The 22,214-nt window shown below is 43.6% G+C and overlaps 1 protein-coding gene across 1 annotated transcript; it reads left to right on the forward strand.

The window, feature by feature from the left end:
• Positions 1–1,122: 1,122 nt before the first annotated feature.
• On the forward strand, positions 1,123–20,962 carry LOC114029414 (alpha-enolase). The gene is made up of 12 exons (XM_027843837.1): positions 1,123–1,231; positions 4,904–4,997; positions 7,272–7,367; positions 9,899–9,957; positions 12,603–12,672; positions 14,121–14,254; positions 14,782–15,004; positions 16,643–16,840; positions 17,429–17,630; positions 18,893–19,001; positions 19,286–19,344; positions 20,502–20,962. Exons 2-12 carry the CDS (start codon positions 4,913–4,915, stop codon positions 20,569–20,571), a joined length of 1,305 nt encoding a protein of 434 aa, XP_027699638.1. The 5' UTR covers positions 1,123–1,231; positions 4,904–4,912; the 3' UTR covers positions 20,572–20,962.
• Positions 20,963–22,214: the final 1,252 nt, after the last annotated feature.

The raw sequence follows: 22,214 nt of genomic DNA on the forward strand, positions 1-22,214 counted from the left end.
TCGAGGGTTGGGTATGAGAGGAGAATCTTGGGCCGATAAGAGTTGGATTTAGAGAGACACAGGTGCAGCTCAAGCCAGAATTTCTGTCATGAGCTACAGTGGGAGTCAAAGAAGTCCAGGGTCAGGCACGGGGTGGGGGTGGGGTGGTGGAGAGGAGGAGCAGAGCTCTCGGAGTTGCTCTAAGCCCGAGGCTTCTCCTTCCTCGGTCCTTCCCCCTGCGCACGCGCGAGCCTCTTTCGTTTCTCCCCGCCCCTCCCCCTCTGACTCGGGAGCGCAAGCGCGAGCTCGGTAGATGCTACGTTAGTTCAGTCACGCAGCACTGCAGGTCTTGCCCATGGCCGCTGCGCCTGCGCGTCCCGTCTAGCAGCTGCCCGGAAGGCGGGGATCTAAGGGGCTGGGGATTTTCCATTGCCACGATGAATAACTGGTGCGTTCTAAAGGGCGGGCAGCAATTCCTCCCAAGAAGGCTCAGCCCGTCTCTGGAACTCCACAGTACTGAGCTTGTCAGTCAGTCCCTTTCCTGGCCCTCGCTTGGAGGACAAAGTGGGTCATGCTCCCCCGCAGAGAATGAGGGGCTTGAATGGGGGCGGGGTGTATTGTAGAAAGATAAGTAGCCCAGCGCGGGCGAGTCGGCATAACGGTTTGACGGCTGCGCAGGCGCAGATGGCACTGACTGGAAGGAGGGGTGGGGGTGGGGGTGGGGGTGGGGACAGGAAGAGGGTCAGTGTCTCTGGAGAGCAGGTGGACCTTGAAAGGAGTAAAGCCGGGGACCAAAAACGTGCCGGACGAAGAGTACGTGAGCTCCGAGGCCGCCCCCCACCCCTATCTTGCCCCCGCCCTAGCTCTGTGGGAGGGACAAGGCTCGAAGCGGCTCCCGTTCCTGCCGCAGCCTCGCTCCGGCCGTGGGCTCGCCTGCCCAATTGGGAGGCCTGCGGCGAGAGGGACTGCGTGCTTCGCCAATGGAGGAGGGAGTACGCAGTCGGTGGCGCTATGGGATAGGCAAATGGGAGAAGGGGGAGGTGGTGCTTGAGTCCCACCCCCTCCAACCTAGACCGGAAGTCCGGAGGGGGGAGGTGGCGCTGTTAGGGGAGCGAGGAGGAAAGGAAGGAGGAGCCACTGGAGGAGAAGGAGGGGTTCCCTAGCGTGAGCTCGCCCATTTAACGCTCCCTCTTGGTGTAGGTAGATCCCTCGGCCTCTGTTGTCTGAGCCCAGCGGAGGAAGCCCCATCCAGGTAAAGGGGGCCCGGCAGGCGTGAGCCGTCACCCCTGCTAGGGTTCTCAGCATTCGGGAGGAGGGGTTGAAGGGGGTCTCTGCTCTTCCGAATTCCCCCGAGCCGGTCCCGATCTCCCTCCCCGTGGACCGCTGTGGCTCCCACTGCCCGGTCCGAAGGCCAGCTCCACTTGGGCCCTTGAGTCCTTCGAGTCGGACAACTTTTTGCATCGGGAGAGGACTTTAGAGGTCATTTGGGCCCCGCACACCCCCTTTTTATACAAAGTAGAATATTGCGGCCCATGGGAACGCTGTGCTTCACTCAAGGTCACCCAGATCGAGGGGGGCATGGGTAGAGACTTAGTGTGGTGACTTTGCGGGGATGTGGGTGAGTAGATGAGATGAATGGGTAAGAAGTAGATAAGACACTTGCGGGAATGAACACATTTCCCTTGCAGTTTGGGGGAGAAACAAATCCCTGGTATTTTATCTACAAGGCACATGGTGATTTATTTCTCTCGGGGAGGTGGGCTCTAAATAAAGATGTATATCTAGGAATGATTTCTTGTAATCCTTGTAGAACTTGGAGTGGAGTAATTCCTTGAGGTGGCCCTAATTCCTTAGAGTTAGAAAACAGCATTTGAAAGGGACTCAATGGAAAGGAATAAATTACAAAGCAGTTTGGGCGATGGTGCTCATTTATCAGTAGCAAGTGCCCATCTTTGGGGGGAAGTAAGAAAGGGGTGTGATCTTTTTTCTAAACATAGATCATACATCGTTAGCCATGCACCTAACTTACAGATAAGGAGACTAAGTCCCTGAGAAGTGCAAGTGACTAGATTTAAATAGAGGCAGGAAAAAACGGAGTCCTTTTTGGTGGGTTTCTTCTCTCTCTCCCCCCACCCCCCCTTAAGCTTTTATTCTGTGAACTGAAACAGGTCTCTTCAGATGCAGATTCTTGCTGCCTCATGGCCTATAAAACCAGTCCCTTTCCTAAAATGGAGGAAGGGGCTGTGAATAGGTATGATACCTTTCCCCCAGTGGCTTCTTAGTCAAGAATGTAACTGTGATTGGAGCTGGCTCAGTGATTGCAATTTAGGGGTTTGGTGTCCACCTAGATTGCTTTGGAATGAACTGTAACTTATAATAACTGCAAGTAATGTTGCTTATTTTTGACCAAGCTACACCAGCCAGAATGCCTAGAGTATACAATTCACATTGGAAGAAGGACCTTTTTATTTATTCCCCTCTTGTAATACCATTCTCATCTTCTAGAAAATGACCTCTTAAAATGCCCATAGTTTCCTGATCACTATTTTCCTCCAGAATATATTCTTGATTATTGGTAAACTTTCTTCCCTGGCTTGAAAGTTAGGCCATGACTTTGCCTAATATACTACTTACTTTGGTACATGGTTTAATCCAGAGATTAAAAAGCAAATCACAAGAACCATGTGTGTTCTAGAATGATTCTCCATCTAATAGGTCATTTTACTGAAAAACAGTAAATACCAGTGCCCTTCCCCTCAATATAGCGCCTAAGACAACTGTGGTTGTTCAGTCCTGGCTGACTCTTTGTCCCCATTTGGCGATTTCAAAGATCCTGGAGTGGTTTGCCATTGCCTTCTCCTGTCTCTCATTTTACAGATGAGGAAGTTGAGGCAAAAAGGGTTTAGTGACTTGCCCGGGGTCACACATCTAATTTCTGAGGCCGAGTTTGAACTCCAGGCCCAATACTCAATCCACTATGCCACCTAACTGCCCCAAGACAAACAGTTGTCTTATAATAATCCCCCCAAAATAGAATGCCATGAGACCTGTGAGACTTTAAAATGAAATTGAAGTGGGTGTGGTGCCATTTTAAAAGAGCATGTGTTTTCACTCATATAACCAAGATATAATTAATGAAAACAGTTGGATTTATACTACAATCTAATAAACTGAGTCCTTTAGAAATGAGTTTTTAAATGATCGTGAATGGCATGGATTTAGTTGGATGTTTTACCTTTGCTTAATGACTCACTTTAGCGGTCTAAACAAATAGGATCAAACAAGTGGCTTAGTGTCTCCATTTGCTATGCCGATTATTGCTTCAACATTCAGGAGAAGATGGGGGAGGACAGGCAAGCTCGAGTTGTTACAGTTGGTGCGGTGCGGCCATGGGGAGGATTAGGAACAATTGGAACCAGAGCTGCCTCGTGGAGCTGCTGAAATGAGGCCCTCCCAGCGCTTCCTCTCTTTTCCGCTAGGGGAAGGTTGTGTGCCATTCTGACTCATTTGGGTTTTCTTCTCTTTTTCTCCCCAACTTTTAAGAACTTTTTTTCCATAAGCATTCCAATGTGTCAAGGTTGTATCATTCCCAAGTCATAATTCCCATTTACAAGTTGTAACGTGTTTCTCAGTTTGAAGGGAGAGAAACTCGATCTTTTATATAAGGAGTTCCTGATGAGGAAACTCACCCTCGTTGCAGGTTGGCACTTTCTCTGCATCTTAATATCTTAAAGAATTGCTTAAATCTTAAGGCTGGGTCCCACAGCCAAAATATGGCTAGGTCTTCTGACTCCTGAGCCAGCTCAAGCTGTCTCTCCTACCCCACAGTCCCAGTCTCTTTAAATTTTAAATCTTGAATAAGTTGTATGATGTGCTCCTCTTGAAAAAGTTAGGTTAGTATATTTTTAAAATTACCTAGAATTTTATTAAATCACCCAAGATATGGAGAAAATGAAGACCTTAGGAACTGATGCTTTAGAACCAGTTGATCAGGAGCAAAAAAGAGCCCACTAGGTTATTATTACATAACAGGTGTGAGAAAATTACAGTGAGCACCCTAAAGCATTTCCTCAGCTCCATGATTTTCTGTTGGACATTTACTGAATGTAATCTCATTGAAAGCAAGGACTGTTTTATTTTAGTCCGACTCCCTGAAGTGACTTAGAGATTGACAGCCACAACTAGAACCCAGGTCTTCAGCTTGGGCCCACTATCTTTCTCTTTTTCTAGGCTTCACACTTTGGTCCTTTCACTCCTCCTTCCCGTTGGTACCACTCAAATTCCAGACTCTTTTTATCCCAAGCTTTGACTATTGGAATACCTAACTATAAAGGGCATTACAATTTCCACACTCCTCAGCCTGTAGACTTGCCCTGCCCCTACCAGTTTAATCTTCATTTTTTCCTGCCAAACTGTTTTCATTGTGTTTTTCCCCAGTCTGCAGACTTTGAAAGGCACTCTACTAAAAAGTCCAGAGTCCTTTGCTGGGCATTCAAGGCCCTTTCATAGGCTGGCCCCAAGTCAACCTTTACTTTATCTTCCACCATTTATCTTCCTTCGCAGTTAATTCATTGCAGCTCTTTACCTATGCATCTTCCCTTATAGAATTCCTTCCCTTCTTATCCTTTACTGAAATTTTATCCATCCTTCAAGATCTAGTTTAAATGTTCACTCCAGCTGGAAATGATCTCTTGCCTTTGTACCTCCTATAAAACTCTTGGTTTGTACCACTCACCTGACTCTTATCACTTGCTTCCTTGAATTCTAAATATCTATGTGTGTATTGTGGCTGCCTTGCTAGATCATGCATATCTTTGAGAGTAGGGTTCACTTTTGTATTCCTTACTGAAGCTAGGGCAAGTAAAACTTAAAACTAGAGCTGGAAGATGACTTCTGTTAATTCTTTGAACTTTGTTCCCCACAGAAACTCAACATGTCTATTTGCAAGGTCCAGGCAAGAGAGATCTTTGACTCTCGTGGAAACCCCACTGTTGAAGTTGATCTCTACACTGAAAAAGGTGCAGACCTCATTTACCCGTCTCGTTCCCAGTTTTTCCTCCCTTCCACTACCCTCATGTAAACTGGCTACTTTTCCAGGAGGTTAAAAGCATATGTCTGTTTTTAAAATGCAAACCACACCTTACACTTTCAGATGAGCTATTTGTAAGTTACTTAACAGTAGTAGGCACTTAGTAAAATGCTTGTTTTCTTTGTGCATAAGACAAATCTTAGTAGTCTTTGGCACATATGGATAAGCTCTGGCTTGTGGGTGACTAATGGGGTGGGGCACACACAAGCGAACGCAGGCACTTCCAAATGTGCTCAGCTTGTCCTCACTCAGACAAAGAGACTAGGGAGCAAGGTGAGAAAGGATGGCTTCCTTCTCTAATTCAGAGCAGATGAATGTGGGTTGAATTTGTATATCGGCACCAATTGGATTTCTTTATTTGACATGGCAGGAAAGAGGCCAAGTATTTACAGGTTTAAAATGTAGCCCTGAGTTACTTTGTAACCACAGTAAGGACCGAGAAATAAGATGGCAGAGCTGCCATGGAAACTTTGTAGTCCCCTGTGCTGATTGACATGGCTGCTGCAGGTCTCCCCAGGCAGCGGAAGCTTTGAGGTTTTGTTACTTCAGTAAAATGTGAGTGGGAGCTCTTAAGTAGCCCTTAAAAAGAGATTGTTTTGGGGGCAGCTAGGTGGCTCAGTAGATAGAGCGCCAGCCTTGGGGTCAGGAGGACCTGAGTTCAAATGTGGACCTGGGCAAGTCGCCTAACCCTGATTGCCTCATCAAAAAGCAAAAAAAATTTTTTTTGTTTTCTACCCTCACCTTTCTTTCCCAACTGCCCCTTCTTCTGGAAGATGTTGGGCCTTGAGATAGGTGAAAAATGAGCTTCAGATTCAGTAACTGTGGGATTACTTAGCATACTGCTGGTTAGTGAAAACTGAGTCCCTCCCACGGCGAGCCATAACTTGGCTAATAAAACTCTTCCCTTTTCTTTTCTTACCCCCATTTCTTTCCTTCTTATTAAAAAAGTGCTGTGTAATCTTCCACTTTTCATTAACACGGTTTGCCCCTTCCTTTATGAGGAAGTTGACCACAGACTGCTTTCTGTAGCTAAGCAAACCAGCCTCTGAGATAGGCATGCTCAGTAAATGTCTTTGGGGTATACATGCTTCATGTCACGTAGGCTGGGCATCCCTTGATGATGATTCAAGGCTGCTCTCTTTAGTCAGAAGGTTAAACTGGCTAAAGAGAAATAAATTGAACTTTTCAAAAGGGAAAAAAAAAAGACTAGACTTGACTGGGGAGTCCTGGATGAGTGCCTTCAGATGGTTAGAAAGGAGCTCTTGAGAACCCTGAGAGTGCTCAATTTCCTGAGGACTTTGGATATTAGCTTCAAATTTGTGCCTTTTTTAACTCTTTCTACTTAAGGCCAGCCATTTGCATTTATAACCCAGACACACCCACTCATTTTTGCATATAAATATATGCAAATAAATTTCCCTAGGAAATCCTAGGGACAGCCCTCAAAGGCTCACTTTCAGTTATTACCTAAAAACCCCCACCTGCCCACATCTTTGAAATGTATTTTTAAAACATGATTTCCCAGGGCCCCTCCTCAATTTTCCCTTTTTCTTGGTCTGATATAGGCATGAGCCTAGCCAGCTGGCTTTCTGTATCTGTAGAGCTGCATGGTTCAGATTCTTTTCAGGTTCCATTACTCCCAGGCTTTGTGCCTTTTCTTGTTTGCTGTTTTTTGGTGGTGTTCCATCATAGTTCTTCAGACCTCCAATTGTTCCAGGACCTAATGCAATAAGCAATCACAATAGACTTTGTTCCCTGGCCCAGCTGAGCTGATTTTGCTTCCTGAACGGTTGAATGAGCTTGCCTGATGAATGAACCAGGCTTAGGACTGAAAACTGGCTGCCTGATTCAGCTTGATTTAAGAGCGCTACAGCCCAGTGTTCTCTCCCTCCCAGGCTCTTCTCCCAACTTATTACTTTGTCTAACCCTACACCTAACCTTGTGAGTGATGTAAATCTTGGACCTGATAAGGATGAGTGTTAGGGGAGGCTAGAGGAAACTGGACTTAGGTAGGTAAGCCCTCTCCATTGATGTAGGAAAGTGGAAAGAACATGGCTTCCTTGTCATTTCTGCCATCTAGAATGGGAGGGATAACTGTTTGCATGGCTTTTTGATTAATATATTACTGTTTTCTTTTCCTTTCATCCCCCTTATACCACCCCCACCCCCCAAAAAAAAATCAAATAAAAAAAAAACCACCCAGGTCTCTTCCGAGCTGCTGTGCCCAGCGGTGCTTCTACTGGTATCCATGAAGCCCTGGAACTCCGAGACAATGACAAGACCCGCTACATGGGGAAAGGTGAGAGAACCTCACTGTCTTCTGTGCTGGGAGTGTTACTGTTAGGAACTCCTAAGTCACAGCAGCTGCTGCACAGTGTTCACCTGGTTGTGTTTGTTTAAGGATGAGCCTCTGACTGGGCACTTTGCCGTGAGTGATGAACATGTGTTTAGATCATTGAACCAACTGGGGGAAATTACATTTCTCCTCTTTATTGTGTGTCTCTTATCCTATAACATGTCTTTTAGCTAGCTCCTGCAGTTATTGGTCAGTAACATCCTCAATAATTCATTTATGGTTAGGCTATTGAAATTAAGGGCATGCATGAAAGGGGGGACTTCTTAATTTTGGTTTAGTAGCTCTTTAAAGCAAAACCAAAATTATCTATGTTAGCTCTGTAAGCAGTTCTAGAAGATGACATGGCAAAATGTAACTCACTCTAACAGTGTTTCCTAACCTCAGAATTGGACAACAGTCCTGTCAAAGTAGCATTTTCCTGTTTTCAGGCCAAGAACTGGATTTGGGCCATGTTGATCAGTTGCAGGAATGTTGAAAAGAGGGTCTTGATTTGAACTAGTATCATCCTATTCCATTCTTGGTTGACTCATTAGAGTTGGACCTCAGTATCCAATAGTGACAGCTAGAATGTAACATCAACGTAATTTTCTAGTGGCAACAGATTTTGGTTTTCCATTTGTAACTCAGTCAATATTCACCAAAATGTTTAGTTCCTGGCTATTCTAGAAGCTTGGGGGGTGCTCCCCCCACTTCCCCAGGCCACCCATCATTTGACTCATTAATTTGGCTCCTTTTATCTATTCCAGGACTTCTTTCTCCCTACTTAAGGCCACCTTGGCAGTTCTGCCACCCCCATCTCAAGGCTAGAGTGCCTTGAGCTCCTAGCCCCTAGTTATGCCTATTCATTCCCTCCTGACCCTGAACCAGCATTAGCTTTTCCCCTTGGGCACCTGTCCTTGCATTTTTGTGGAATTAACAGTGTTTGGGTAAGGTAACAGGCATGTCTTTGTTGTAGAAAATAGTGCATATAACATGTTCATTTCCATTACAACAACCCACATGTTCTCTTCTCCTTGGGTAAAATTGGGATGAGAGGGTGCCACTGCAGTGAAGAGGCTAGAATCTCCTAAGTAGCAAGTTTGCAAAGACAATTAAATATATTTTGGAAATTGAAACTAGGTTCATGAAAATAAATCTTTTAGAGAAAGACTTAACTTCATACTTCTGTGGTTTTTTTAAAGGGAACAGTACTATAAAAGAGTTTAGATTTCTCTTTCCCTTCCTCTGTTTTAAGAAATTGTCCTGTGAAGCTGACTTGTATACAGGTGTTAGTTATTCCATACCCAAGTCTTAATTCTCCTGTTTGTTGAATTGCAACAATTTGCCTAGCAACAAATGCAGAGTATCCACTGGGGATTAAAGTTTCAGGTAGGGAATAGCTCCAGAAGCAAATGAATCTCCATAATTAAAGAATCCCCCTCTCTGCTGGAAGGACGGTTGCAGCAGAAAGAGCCTGGACCTTGGAGTCAGAAGAGATGATTTTGAGTTTGGGCTGGGCCCTGTGCCCACTGCAGCAGATTACAGTCTCCCTAAAGGGGATGTGGGGAGGAAGCCCACCATAGGCAAATACAACACTATCAAAATGTGAGCTCTTTATTATTACTATTGTTTGGTTGTATTATGTCACTGGAAAGTGGGAAGACATATCAAAGAACATAAAATTATTTTCCAATTAAATATCTTGAATCACTTTTTCAAGGTGCCTCAGTATCTGTCTAAATAGAAGTAATTTAAACTATAGTCCTTGATATCTCTCCCTCCCTCCCTCTCCCTCTCTCTCTCCCTCTCCCCCCCCTCTCTCTCCCTCTCTCTCCCTCTTCCTCTCCCTCCCTCTCCCTCTCTCTCCCCCCCTCTCCCTCCATCCCTCCCCCCCTCTCTCCCTCCCTCCCCCCCCTCCACAAGATCATCACAGTTCAGTCAAAGGGAGGTAAAATAAATACTTACTGAACAAATACTACTCCTGAGGATCCTGATTCATTCTTCTCTTCCTTTTCTGCTTTTTCATTACTTTGTGTCCTACACTTGTCTGATCTTTTCTGAGTGTTTTATTTTTTCCTTTTCTCCTCTGTCACTCTTATGCCTGGTCAGGTGTCTCCAGACCCGTTAAATATGTTAATGAGTTCCTGGCAACAGCCTTATGTACCCAGGTAATGGACTGGTAAAGCTTTGACTGTAGTCTGTCTGCAGATGGTATTTCCAGTGCATGGTCTTCCAATTAACCTGCCAGCAGGCATTCTTAGATGGTGGCTCTCTGGGGCTTTAACTCTTTGGGATCGTGTGTGAAAATACTCAGATTAGGCAGGAAAGCCTGAAAATGCTGATGGGAAAGAGAAGTGGGGATTCTAAAAGAGAAGCTATTTTGAAAGTCACATGGTGGATCAAATCCCCATGTTGACCATTAGTAGTGATCATCTAGCAATGCCTGTTTGGCCTGTGTATTGACGTCAGTGATTTGATTTGCTTGTTCCTTCCAGGTGTCTCAAAAGCGGTTGAGCACATCAATAAAACTATTGCCCCGACCCTGGTTAGCAAGGTAGGCTCCTTCCTCATTTTAACTAATATACCCAATTTCAGTGGCCTTTGCTCTTTGTTAAAAGTCTCAAGAGCTGGAGAAACCAGCCTATGGGATTTTCTGTTCAGTGCATGAATATACTTCAGCCTAACCGATATCTGGCTGGCTATTTGCTTTTCCTTCCAATGACAGGTGGGATTAAATCACTAAAGAGGTAAGACTCAAGTCTAAGGGCCTGTATCTAGTTTCCTTCCTAGGATTTTGAGCTTTGCTTGAAATTATAAATGACGAAGAAGGGCTGTAATAGAACCTGTCCTTCCCAGTGAAAATGGAATTGGAAGCTAGAACCACTTGCTCATTTCTCATGAACTAGAGCATTATCATTTATTTATTATTTTAAGAAAATCATTTTTGCAGAAAGAAAGGAAAGATCACCCTCTTTATTGAGGACAAGAGTTTTTCTTATTCTGGAAATGAACATTCTTCTTGGGACAAGATTTCATCAGATAACTGTAGCAGTTATCTATTCAAAGGACATTTTCTTTGCTTTAGCCAACCTACATTTTTCTGCTGGGGGTATTATTGTTAAACTTGAGAAACTCCTTTCACTTTTTTAGCTAAACTCTGAGCATTGCTCAACTCCCTCAACTCTAAATGGGTTACAAAGGTAACCTGATTTTAGGCACTGGCTTTCCCTCCCAACTCTCCTCTTTATATCGATAGTAGTACCATTGTCCCATGCTACAAACCTCAGGCTTATCAATAACTTTTCACTCTTCGTGTTTTTTATCGTTAGCAAATTCTTACTTAAGCCTTCAAAATACCTCTTGTATTTGTTTCCCCTCTCCATTCCCTAGACCTAATATCATGCTTAAATTACTGTATGCCACCCCAGATAATTTGTCCTGCAAGCCAGTGACACAAACACACACACACACACACCCACACCACTTCTATCATAGTGCTCCCTTGGTCAAGACCTACAGTGGTTCTTTTGCTGACCACATTTGTTACAAATGCTTCAACCTAGTCCTCCCTACTCTGGCCTTAACTTGCATCAACTTACACCAGTTTATGCCCACACTACCAGCCAAGTTTCTTTATCACACTCCCCAGATAAGATGTTCTCCTCTTCTCTGCCTTGGATTGCATAAACACGGCCTCCCCTTTGACATGCATGCATTCCCTTCTCTTAAGTCCTGGCTGTCCAGGGCTCAGTCCAAGTCCTATCCCTGTCCTGCTGCCTTCTCCCCACCACGTCAGCCCGCCCTGATGCCTGTTAAGGAATTAGACTAATTTTTTCAACAAGCACGGTAAGAGTCTATTCATCTAAATGAATGTTGTCCTTCAGAGTCACCACTCTGCAGCATCACGTGTACGTTTTATGCTCGGTGTGCTGCTTTTGCTCAGGAGAGGATGAAAACTCTCTGAGTTTGTCTTTTTAGCTAATTTCCAGGGTTTACAATTTGCAGGAAAACCAGCTGTTGTCACTTTATGGTCACTTTGTTGGTTCCCCTCCCCCTCAACCCAAACCAGTTGTCTTCATCAGATTAGGTTCCAGGTGACTTTTGATTCTGCAAAAATTGTGTGTTATGCTGTTTTAGCAGAAGTAAGGAGATTTGAAAGAATGTGCAGGCTCTCAAGGCAGTTCCAGAAGAACCCTCAAATAAATGAGAAATAAGAATATTGGAATGAGCATAAAGTGTTGCAGAGTAAGCACTTTGAAGGAAAATATTTGAATGGATGAATGCTGTGATTTCTTGAAAAGCAGTCATGTGATTTCATAATCTCGTATCTGTTAATATCTCTAGCCAGACTGTGCTTTTTAAGGGCACCAGGCACGCCTTTTATTTTTTATTTTTATTTTATTTTTTGGCGAGGTGATCGAGGTTAAGTGACTTGCCTAGGATCACACAACTAGTAAGTGTCAAGTGTCCGAGGCCAGATTTGAACTCAGGTCCTACTGACTCCAAGGCTGGAGTTCTATCACTGTGCCGCCTAGCTGCCCCCCAAGGCATGCCTTTTAACTATTATCCCTGTACTAGAAGATAAATTTAACAGAATCTGGTATATACTTCTTAGGAAGGGGGACAGTTACAGAAAAGAGTAGAGATGGGCCGCATTTTTATCTCCCATAGCGAGCGGAGTACAAATAATTAATTTATCGAATCCATTCCATTTATGGTAGTGTGGTAAAATGGATAGAGGGCTGGCCTCAAAGCCAAGATCACCTGAGTTCTAGTCCCACTTCTGACACACACTGGCAGTGTGATCCTGAGCAAGTCGTTTAATCTCTTAGTGCTCCATCTTAGCAGCTGTCAGACTAAATTTCACTAAGAATCCCCTATGTCATTGAGACTGGAAGTCCAGCTGCTGACCCGTGCGTGTTGGACGTAAATGGATGTCTGTTCACAACTGTTGTCACAACTCTTACGAAGCAGAATGAGTGGGACTAGAAGTACTCTGGAAGTGAGGGGGGCCATTTCTTCCCCTCAGGTTGTGACAGGCGGACAAGCCACTTTTCAGGCCTGAGGAAGGGAAGGTACCAGATGAGATCCAAGGTTTCCTGCATCCAATTCTGTGATCCTGTTAGGCCTCAGAAACCACTGGTGAAGTAACCAAAAGTTATTCCTTTCTGGCAACTTGTTTTCTTTTCTGCCTTGCAGAAACTGAATGTTGTGGAGCAGGAAAAGATCGACAAATTGATGATAGAGATGGACGGCACTGAGAATAAATGTGAGTCGCTTAGACTGATGCACTTGATCCAGAAGGGCATGGAATTCTCCATATCTGAAGACGAACACAAACAATGCATCGTCTTCTTCTGTGAAGAACATTTGCTCAGTCAGTCCCCTGTAGATAGAGGCATCCTAGATAGATAGACTGGTGTGGACAGCACGACCTCAGCTTTTTGGGGGACCACAAGAAGAGCAAGGTGTATTTGTAGGGGCAAAACCTTTAGAAAGAAGGGGGGGGTGTAGAATCATGGAATATAGATGTTTTCATTTTTGTTTTTTCTTTTTATATTTTTCTTTTATTTTTTCTCTATTACACATAAACAAATTTTCAAAATTACATTTTTTTAAATTTTGAGTTCCAAATTCTTCCTCCCTTTTCCCTTCCTTGAGAAGGCAGACAATTGTTATAGATTATATAGCTACAGTCATGCAAAACATTTCCGTATTAGCCATGTTGTGGAAGAAAACAGACAAAAATAAAGTTTTAAAAATACATATTGATGATTTCTTCAAGTAGTTTAGCCAAGAAGGAGAGGAGAGCTGTAGGACGATAGCTAATATGAAGGGTAGGATCCATTGAAAGCTTTTCTAAGAATGGGGACAACATGGGTGTGTTTGTAACCAGTACGGAAGGAACCAGAGGATAGTCGAGATGAAAAATTCGAGAATTCGGGGGTGACCGTAGGCACCATCTCTGTGAGAAGATAGATGGGAACGAGATCAAAAGTGTGTGTAAAGCAGTTGGACTCCAACTCTTCATTGAGACTGGAGTAGAGAAAAGATAAAATGTCTAATCACAAGACGAGAGGGAGGGAAGAAGAGAGTTCCTGTCCAATGGTCACTTTGGTTATAATGTTAACAAGGTCTTGAACGGGAGGAGGCTGCTGTGAGAATTGAGGAGGGAGGAGGCTGATTGCCTTGCTACAAGAAGGGCCTAGTTGTGATACTATGACTTCAGTTTGTACTGGATCCAGCTTCATGCAGCAGCACATCAATAGGGGGGGTTTGAGTTTGGGGTTTGACAGGGTGTGATCAGCAATAAGATGAGATGGGAAATTTGAGGGTAGGGAATAGTGTGAACTTGGACTAAATGGTTGAGACAGGGAAGGGGGAGGGTGGCCTAGGAAAGAACTCAGGGCTGGAGGGGATTGGAGGTCATGGAGAGGATTATGCTCAGATCAGTGGGATTGCTTAAGACATTTAGCATAGGTGGTTAAGGTGAAACTAGGATGGTTCCAGTTTTGTTACAAATTTCTTAAAGGTAACATGGATAACAATGAACACGCTGTCACACAAAATATTTTTCAGTACCACCGTAGACCAGATACTAAGTTGAACTTGTAGTGTTCACTAGGAACAGGCAGCCAGTGAAAAAGTTTGGTCATAGGACGGGTAACTTTTCAGAAAATACGCTTCATTGAACAAATCTCCTTTCCACCATTTCAGCTAAATTTGGTGCAAATGCCATATTGGGAGTGTCTCTGGCTGTTTGTAAGGCTGGAGCTGCTGAGAAAGGTGTCTCCCTGTTCCGCCATATTGCTGACCTTGCTGGCAATGATGAAGTCATTCTGCCCGTTCCAGTAAGTTACTTGTAAAATTTCATTGTTTCTCTATGGCCCAGAACATATTCTGAGAAAGCGTCATATGATTTTGGTTTAAATCCCACCACCAACATTAGCTAGAATGGCCATGGGCAAGTCTGGGCCTTTTTGCTCATCTCTAAATGAAAACCACTACCACCACTACTTTACAGTGTTGTGATTATCAAATGAAATATTGTTTGTGAAGCACTTTGCAAACCTTAAAGCCCTATATGAGTGCAGGCTATTGTTTTCTGGACCCTAAATGGGGTTGCTCTTCTGGATCTTTACATGCAGCATTTATAGAGGTAAATCCAGAAGTGTGTCTTAGTGATTTGGGCGGGATAATCTCAGCACAGATGGCACCAGGACTTTGCCAGTGGGGTGTGTTCACTGTCAAGACTCATACTGCTGAGCTTGATAGCATTGACTGTCGACTCAGCACCCCAAGGGTATTTGTCCTTTACTGACCCTGGAATAGTTAGATCCCTTGATGCATCAAATGGATCTTTCCCACCTTTCCTCAGGCCTTCAACGTGATCAACGGTGGCTCCCATGCTGGTAACAAGCTGGCAATGCAGGAGTTCATGATCCTCCCTGTAGGAGCAGCAAACTTTAAGGAGGCCATGCGCATTGGAGCGGAGGTCTACCACAACCTGAAGAGTGTGATTAAGCAGAAATATGGACAGGACGCCACCAACGTAGGGGATGAGGGTGGCTTTGCTCCTAACATCCTGGAGAATAAGGAAGGTAAAGAGTGCAGGGAGCTGACTGCACTTTACAACCTTGGGGTCCCAACGTGATTTTATCCCAGCAGGGTTTGAGGGGTACTCTTCTTTTCATAATCTAGCAAAACCAATTCCCACATTGTAATTGTCAAAAAAAAAAAGTCTGTCTCATTCAAGTCCATTTTCCCTTCTGCCTGGAATTGGCTGCTGATTCCTCTTTAGTTGTTTGGATTTGTGATTTATCATCGCATTAATCAGAGTTTTAAAAGCTTAAGTTTGTTTTTTCTCGATGATGTTATATAAATTGTTCCATTTCTGCTCACTTCACTCTACATCATTTCAAAGGTTTTCTTGATTTTATAATTTCTTAGGATAACAGATTTTTTCCCCTAAATATCTGATTCCTTTTTAATTTTAATTACATTACATTTATGCAAGAACTTCCTAGTTTTCTAAAGTCAGAATTAAACATTTCTGTCTTGTGTGATCCTCCCTATTGCTTATCTAGTTAGTTATGGCTTCTCTTATCCATAGATCTGAAAGATCACTTTTTCCCCTGATCTTCTAAGTCCTGTGTAGACATTTTGTGTTGATATACATCTAATTTCTACCAAACAGCTGCTTTCCAGAGAAAGATGCAATTTTTCAAGCCAATTTGTATATGGGTTTTTAATCATAGTAGGCCTTCTTCCTCCCCCTTATAAAGGAGGAGATCCTAATGAATAGGGTTCCTTTTCTTCTATTTTTTTTCCTTAGGAATGTAATTAACTCATACTGAATGATGTAAGTTTCTTCCGTGAGAGTGGTTGTGTGTTGTGAGACTGGAAGTATTTATACCCCGTCTATAAGCCCAATCTTTATGTTGCCAGTGGAAAAATCTAGACCATATTCAGGGACAGAGCAGTGATTCAATTCTGAGTTAATTTTAACTCATGGTAAAATTTATTTAATTAAATTATAATAATGCTGTCTCATTGACTTGTTCTGATTTTAGTTCTTAGGTCTAGTTAAAAGGTGGAACTGGGTAAACAGGAGGCAAAGGTGAAGGAAATATTAAGGGATTAGCCATTGTTCATCTTTAGGGGAATTGAGTCATTAGGGACACCCCATCAAAGTCAGGAAGACCCTGCAAAGAGAGAGAAAATAGCCATACCTACATACATGTATATCATCTCCTGGGTACCTTCCTCCATCAGGGAGGTACTGGATCAGAAGGCACGTTTTTCTGCAGGTCCTGTTAGAGCTGGGCACTTGGCATTCAGGCCTCCACCTACACAGTACTTGTATTTGTTCTTGGATTTTCAGCCACTGGTTCCATTTAAATTGCTGCTTTTGAAAGGGCTGATCTCAGCTGCTTACTGTAACTGTAGCTTGGTAAATGCAGCTGTTCTTGAGCTATAAATCTGGGCCAGTTGTCGATGGGGAAGACAGTTTCTTAAAGACCTTACCAAATTTCCCGCTGTGTGACCTTCTAAGGGCCATGCTACCCTCACTTAGAAAAGGCGTCTCATTACCAAGGCAGGGAGAGCAGAAGTTCTATGGAGAGAGAGTGTCTCTTGCCCTCCCTGTTAAACTCCCTGCTTGATACCTATTGAAGTGAAATTTCTGTTTTCACCTACCGGTGTTTTCTTACCTCCTTTGCTGCTGCCATGTCTTCCAGCTCTGGAGCTGCTAAAGAATGCTATTGGTAAGGCTGGCTATACTGATAAGGTCGTAATTGGCATGGATGTTGCCGCCTCAGAATTCTTCCGATCTGGGAAATATGACTTGGACTTCAAGTCTCCTGATGATGCCAGCAGATACATCTCCCCTTCTGAGCTGGGGGACATCTACAAGAGCTTCATCAAGGACTATCCAGGTAGGAGTCACCTGGTATAGGGTGTGCCACCATTCCGCAGCAGCAGGTTCCCTGTACCAGCTGCAGGACTGTGAACGAGCTGTTTAACGTTAAGCTTGAAGTTAATTTGCTCATTGGTAAAATGATGGACTTGGATTGTTTTCTATGATTCTATGAGGAATGTACAGGATGGTCTGGGACACCGGGTCTTTTAATGATTAAGGAACAGAATGGGGCAGGGCAGCTCATGAACTTTAGCAGCTGGGGTCATGCATGTACCGATCCAGTTACTCCCTAGGTCATTTCTATAAAGCACAGTTGTAGCCTTGTGGAAGCACATAGAGATTTTAAGAGGTTAGCTGTTTCTTGTGACTGCCGCTCTTTGAAAGTTGTTCCGTATAATGAGAGTTTGCTTTTTAAAGATCTGTTCCAGAAGTCCAGGTAAATTTTGTGCCCTGTTAAGAGATTGGTGGTTGTACAGGGAAACTATCTTGGTTAAATTTTGAGCACAAGAACCCATACTCCTTTGGGTTCCACTCTCAGTTGTGGGAAATGGACACTGAAATTCAGTAGTGCATTTATCCACATTTGCCTTTTCTTTCTCCTTAGTGGTGTCTATTGAAGATCCCTTTGACCAGGACGATTGGGAAGCTTGGAAGAATTTCACTGCTACTGCGGGCATCCAGGTGGTAGGGGATGATCTCACCGTGACCAATCCCAAGCGCATCGAAAAGGCTGTGAATGAGAAAGCCTGCAACTGCCTCCTACTCAAAGTGAACCAGATTGGCTCTGTGACCGAATCTCTCCAGGCGTAAGTCCTATTCGGGGACAGCAGGAATAACCTCTGCAGGGAGAGTAAGATTCAGGCTTCTAAGGAGGCATCCTCATCCCGTGGAGAAAGGAAACACCACCCACCCCGTTCCTCCTGATACTTCTCTACCTGATAACCGTGGTTAAGTAACCTTACCTCTGAGCCTGTTTCCTCATCTGTAAAGTGAAATTAATAGCCATATTAACCACTTCTCCGAGTCGTTGTGAGGTCGTGTATGTGAAGTGTGTAACAGTGCAATATGAATGGCAGTTCTTGAGAAGAGTCTCGAGACACTGAATTTGGCTCTCAGGTTTCTCTGCTGGGCATTGGCCAGTTCTGCTCACCTGGGTTAAGCTTTTACCCTAAAAACTTGAGAAAGTTTTGAATAATCTTGAAGTAACAACTTTCAGACTCTTTGCCTTGATATCAAGAATTTGAGAATAATCAGAACCTAGCCCAGGGCCCAACCAGACAGTAGGTGTTTTGTGCTAAATTCAGCCTGGTCCGCTGCCAGGCTGGATCTGGCCCTAGAATATTACAATAAATTTCATTCAATAGTTGATTGCCAAAATATCTACTTTCCCAACTGTAAATTACTGATTTATTCAACAGTTTGTGGAACTCTGGTAGTGATTTAGATTATGAAGTGACTTCTGTGTGTTAATGCTTTTCATAACATCCTGTTAGATTAAAAATAGCGTATTGTCATTTTAAAGATGAGGAAACAGACTTAAATTTTAAGTGACTTGCCTAAGGCCCCGTTGTTGTAGTGCTCAAATGAACTCAGGTCTTCTGATTGAGACTAGTTCCCTTTCAGCATCAAGTTATTATAAGGGATAGAGGGAATCTATTTATCACCCTTCACAGGAAGGTACATAGATGACTATCCTATATACTGCCTTAGCATTCCCTGCTTGATTGTTTGAGGTGAGAGGCGGTGGGGATTTTGAGAAGCGTGGGAGGTGACTTTCCAGAGTGGATCAGACGTTGCATTAGGAGTCAGTACTCGTTCTTAGGTCCCTTGTGACCTCTTCTCGAGTTTTCTTTCTTAAAATTAAGTAGTCCTGAGTCATAGTATTTGGTTCTCACATTTCTATATCTGCTGAGAGCCCTCTGAACTATTATACAAGTCATCCAAATCTGAAAGAAAAAATCTCTCTTTCCTAGAAGATAGATTGGGAGTAACTCTCTAGTTCTCTTATCCCAGTAGAAGGAAATCATGATAGAAATATCTGGGCTTAATTTTCTTTTGTGACTTCTAGGTGCAAGCTGGCCCAGTCCAATGGGTGGGGAGTAATGGTTTCCCATCGTTCTGGGGAGACTGAAGATACCTTCATTGCAGACCTGGTGGTGGGTCTCTGCACTGGGCAGGTAAGGACTTACTCTGAAAGTAGTGCCTAACTTTTGCTGTAATGCTTTTTCAGCTAGCTTCGTGCTGGGAGTTTTGGAGTGCTGATTATATTTAACTAGAGAGAGACCTCCTAAAAGAAGCTATATCTTACCCATACATGGCTCTGCCTTTCTGTCATCTTCAAGGGCAGGATGCCCTAGCTTTCTCCCAATAGGTCACTTGTGGAATCTATGACTAATATCGGGCTTGTCCCCATAATACAATACAAGTCTACATGTTACTCTTGGCTTGATTTTTCTTCCAGATCAAGACTGGTGCCCCCTGCCGATCTGAGCGTCTGGCCAAGTATAACCAGCTTCTCAGGTGAGGAGATGCTTTTTAATGCTTCTAGGGGCCTTTGGGGAGGAAAAAAAAACAACTTACAAGGCTTTCTTTGTTAAGTGCAGAGGATTTCTTGGAATTGTCAATTCTCCAAGCAAATGTTGGCTGTCTCTGCATATTGCTTTCTTTGGTGACAGAGTTCTGTAGGAAAGTACAAAATATTCCTACTCCATTTCACCCCGCCCCCACCACCAAAGCTTTTAATTCCTTTTTATGAGCTTTCAGAAGAGACCCTCTTCTCTATGCTGCTGCCACCCTCTGGTGATTAAGAGAACGAACAAGGATCCTTCTTGACCTGGATTATCAAACTGTCCTGTTTTGATCATAGATGGAACCTCTAATTTATTTTTTAAGATGAGGACATGACATCAAACTTTATTGCACATTGCTCTTCTCCCTGTTTCCTCACTGCTCCCTGAACTCAATAAGGCTTTTTAAATTCAACATGTGTGTATTCCTAGTCCAGAGGATTATAAAACTCAGAATTTATATTCTAGAAGGGCCTTTGACACATGACTAAACTTGATATCTTTGTATTTGGTTAATGAGTTTTTCCTCAGACCTTGAGTCTTTCCCAAGTCAAAAGTTTTAAAAAATCATGGTTATGACAGTGGTTTTTAGCTCAGTTTGTAATGTGTTCTTTCCTCATTTGCTTGCTTCCATGCATACCTGATCTTTTCAGTATCCCTCTGTCTTTAAAATATTACTTGGCTTCCAAATTTTTTGAGAAGGAAAGTGTTTTTTTGTTCTGTTTTGTTCCCTTTGAAGTGTTCAAGACGTGACAGGTAGGAAGGAGTCAGCAAGCATATATTAAATGCTTACTGTATGCCACTATGATATCTATGTGGGGTACGTTGGAGAATAGATACACTACATTCAGGAGCTTGTGCCTATTCAGCTTTTTGTAAGGCCTAATTCTAGAGGAATAGAGAAACTCGGTAGACTGTTGGAGGATCTTCTGTACTTTCCATACCCTAAGAGTGCTAAAGCCATCCATGGCCCAGTAATGGGGATCTTGACCGACTGTGGGTATTACATACTTGTAGATACGTTGTTTGTATGATGTGTTGGTTGGTAAGCGTGTTGCATTGGCATTCTTCATGCTTATGCTTCTTCTCTGTGTATTCTATCCCCCACAGAATTGAGGAAGAACTGGGCAGCAAAGCTAAATTTGCTGGAAGGAACTTCAGAAACCCTCGGGCCAAGTAAGCTCTGTGGCCAGGAAGCCTCGGAGCTCACAGGCGCCATCGCCCCTGTAGATGTCTGCTTCTGTCCTGAGAATGGGCAGCACCAAGTACTAGACCAGTTTTGTTTTGGGGATGGGGGCCTCGGCTGCTTAACTTCCCTCTCCTCTCCACCTTTCTGTGATGTTCTCACTGCTTCGTTAGAACTGTCTTAGCAGAAACTACCTGATCATCTGGCGCTTGGTCAGAAAACCCTGATCATCTTGTGACTGGGATAGAATGACCTGTTCTCACCCCCAACCCCAGTGCTGATGTGTGGAGCCATGTACCTGGGATGCAGCCCCGACGAGCCCACAGGCCAGATCTCTAGTGGCTTCTATGTGCAGAATAAAAGTATTCAGTGACCCACTGGAAAATGTCTGTTTCTCTCTGGGGTGGGTGGGAGACAGAGTGTGTGTGTGTGTGTGTGTACGTAGGTGGATCAACACGATGTGGCAGCTGATGAGGTTGGCAAGGATGGAAAAGTGGAAAGGTCAAGAAGGATGACTAGTGGGATGGATGGTGATGGTGCCGTCAGTGGAAATGGGAATTTTGGGGGAGAAATCTTTTGCACTAAGGGACTCACACTAGGTCCTAGAAAATGGGTTGGATCAAAAAAGTCACCAAAATATAAGATTGTCAAGATAAGCAAAGAAGACTGGGAAGCACTTTGGGAGGAACTGAGTAGATCAATCACTGGCTGGCCCTGCAGATTTCTGAGTCCTATATCGATATGTGAGGAAAGCAGCTCTATTTTCTTTTGGATATCAGAAACAAGTTGCCATGTAAAAAAAAGACGTGGCTTGGTAAGATTATTTTAAGTGAATATTAAATGTCTACTGTGCACTCAGAAAATGAAATAATGACACTTGCAATTAGTTTATATTCCAGTAGGGGAAATATGCATGTAAAAAGGCATAAACATAAAGCTTACAGGTACAAAGTTTAATATAAATACAAATATTTAATATAAATAATTGAGAGGGAAGGACTAGCAGATTCGGGAGAATCTGGAAAGGTCTCGTTTAGAATAGGTAATGGTGCCTGAGCTGCAATTCAAAGGTAGAAGACTGGGAGATGTCCAGTACAAAGACAGGGAGATGAAAAATGGAGTGTCCCGATTGTGAGGAGCAGACAGAAGGTCAGTGTGGCTGTATCATAGAGTAGGAGGAGGGGAGGAATGTCCAGTGAAGCTGGAAAGATGTGTGAAGGCCAGGTCCTGTAGGACTCTGAAAGCTAAACAGTTTATGTTTGATCTGGGGGCAGTAGGAAACCACTGGAATTAATGGAATATGAAAGTCACATGGTCAGATCTGTGTTTAAGAGAAATCCCTTTGGTAACAGTGTGGGATGGACCGAGTGGGGTGAGACTAAGCAGGGAGACCAATTAGAAGACGTCGAAATCTAGGTGAGAAGTGAGGATTTGAACTAAGGTAGTAACTTTGTGAGTGGAGAGAAGGGATCAGATGCAAGACATGTGAAGGTAGAAACAGCAAGAATTGGCAATTAATTGGATATACGGGGTGAGGGAGCCCAGATTATGAACCTGGGAGACTTCCAGGATGGTGGTGCTTTTGACAAATAAGGAAGTTTGGAAGAAGGGAGGTTTCAGGGGAAAAGATAATGAGG

The sequence above is a fragment of the Vombatus ursinus genome, unplaced genomic scaffold (genome assembly GCF_900497805.2).
Source record: "Vombatus ursinus unplaced genomic scaffold, bare-nosed wombat genome assembly UNPS02014932.1, whole genome shotgun sequence".
NCBI classification, from domain to species: Eukaryota; Metazoa; Chordata; class Mammalia; order Diprotodontia; family Vombatidae; genus Vombatus; species Vombatus ursinus.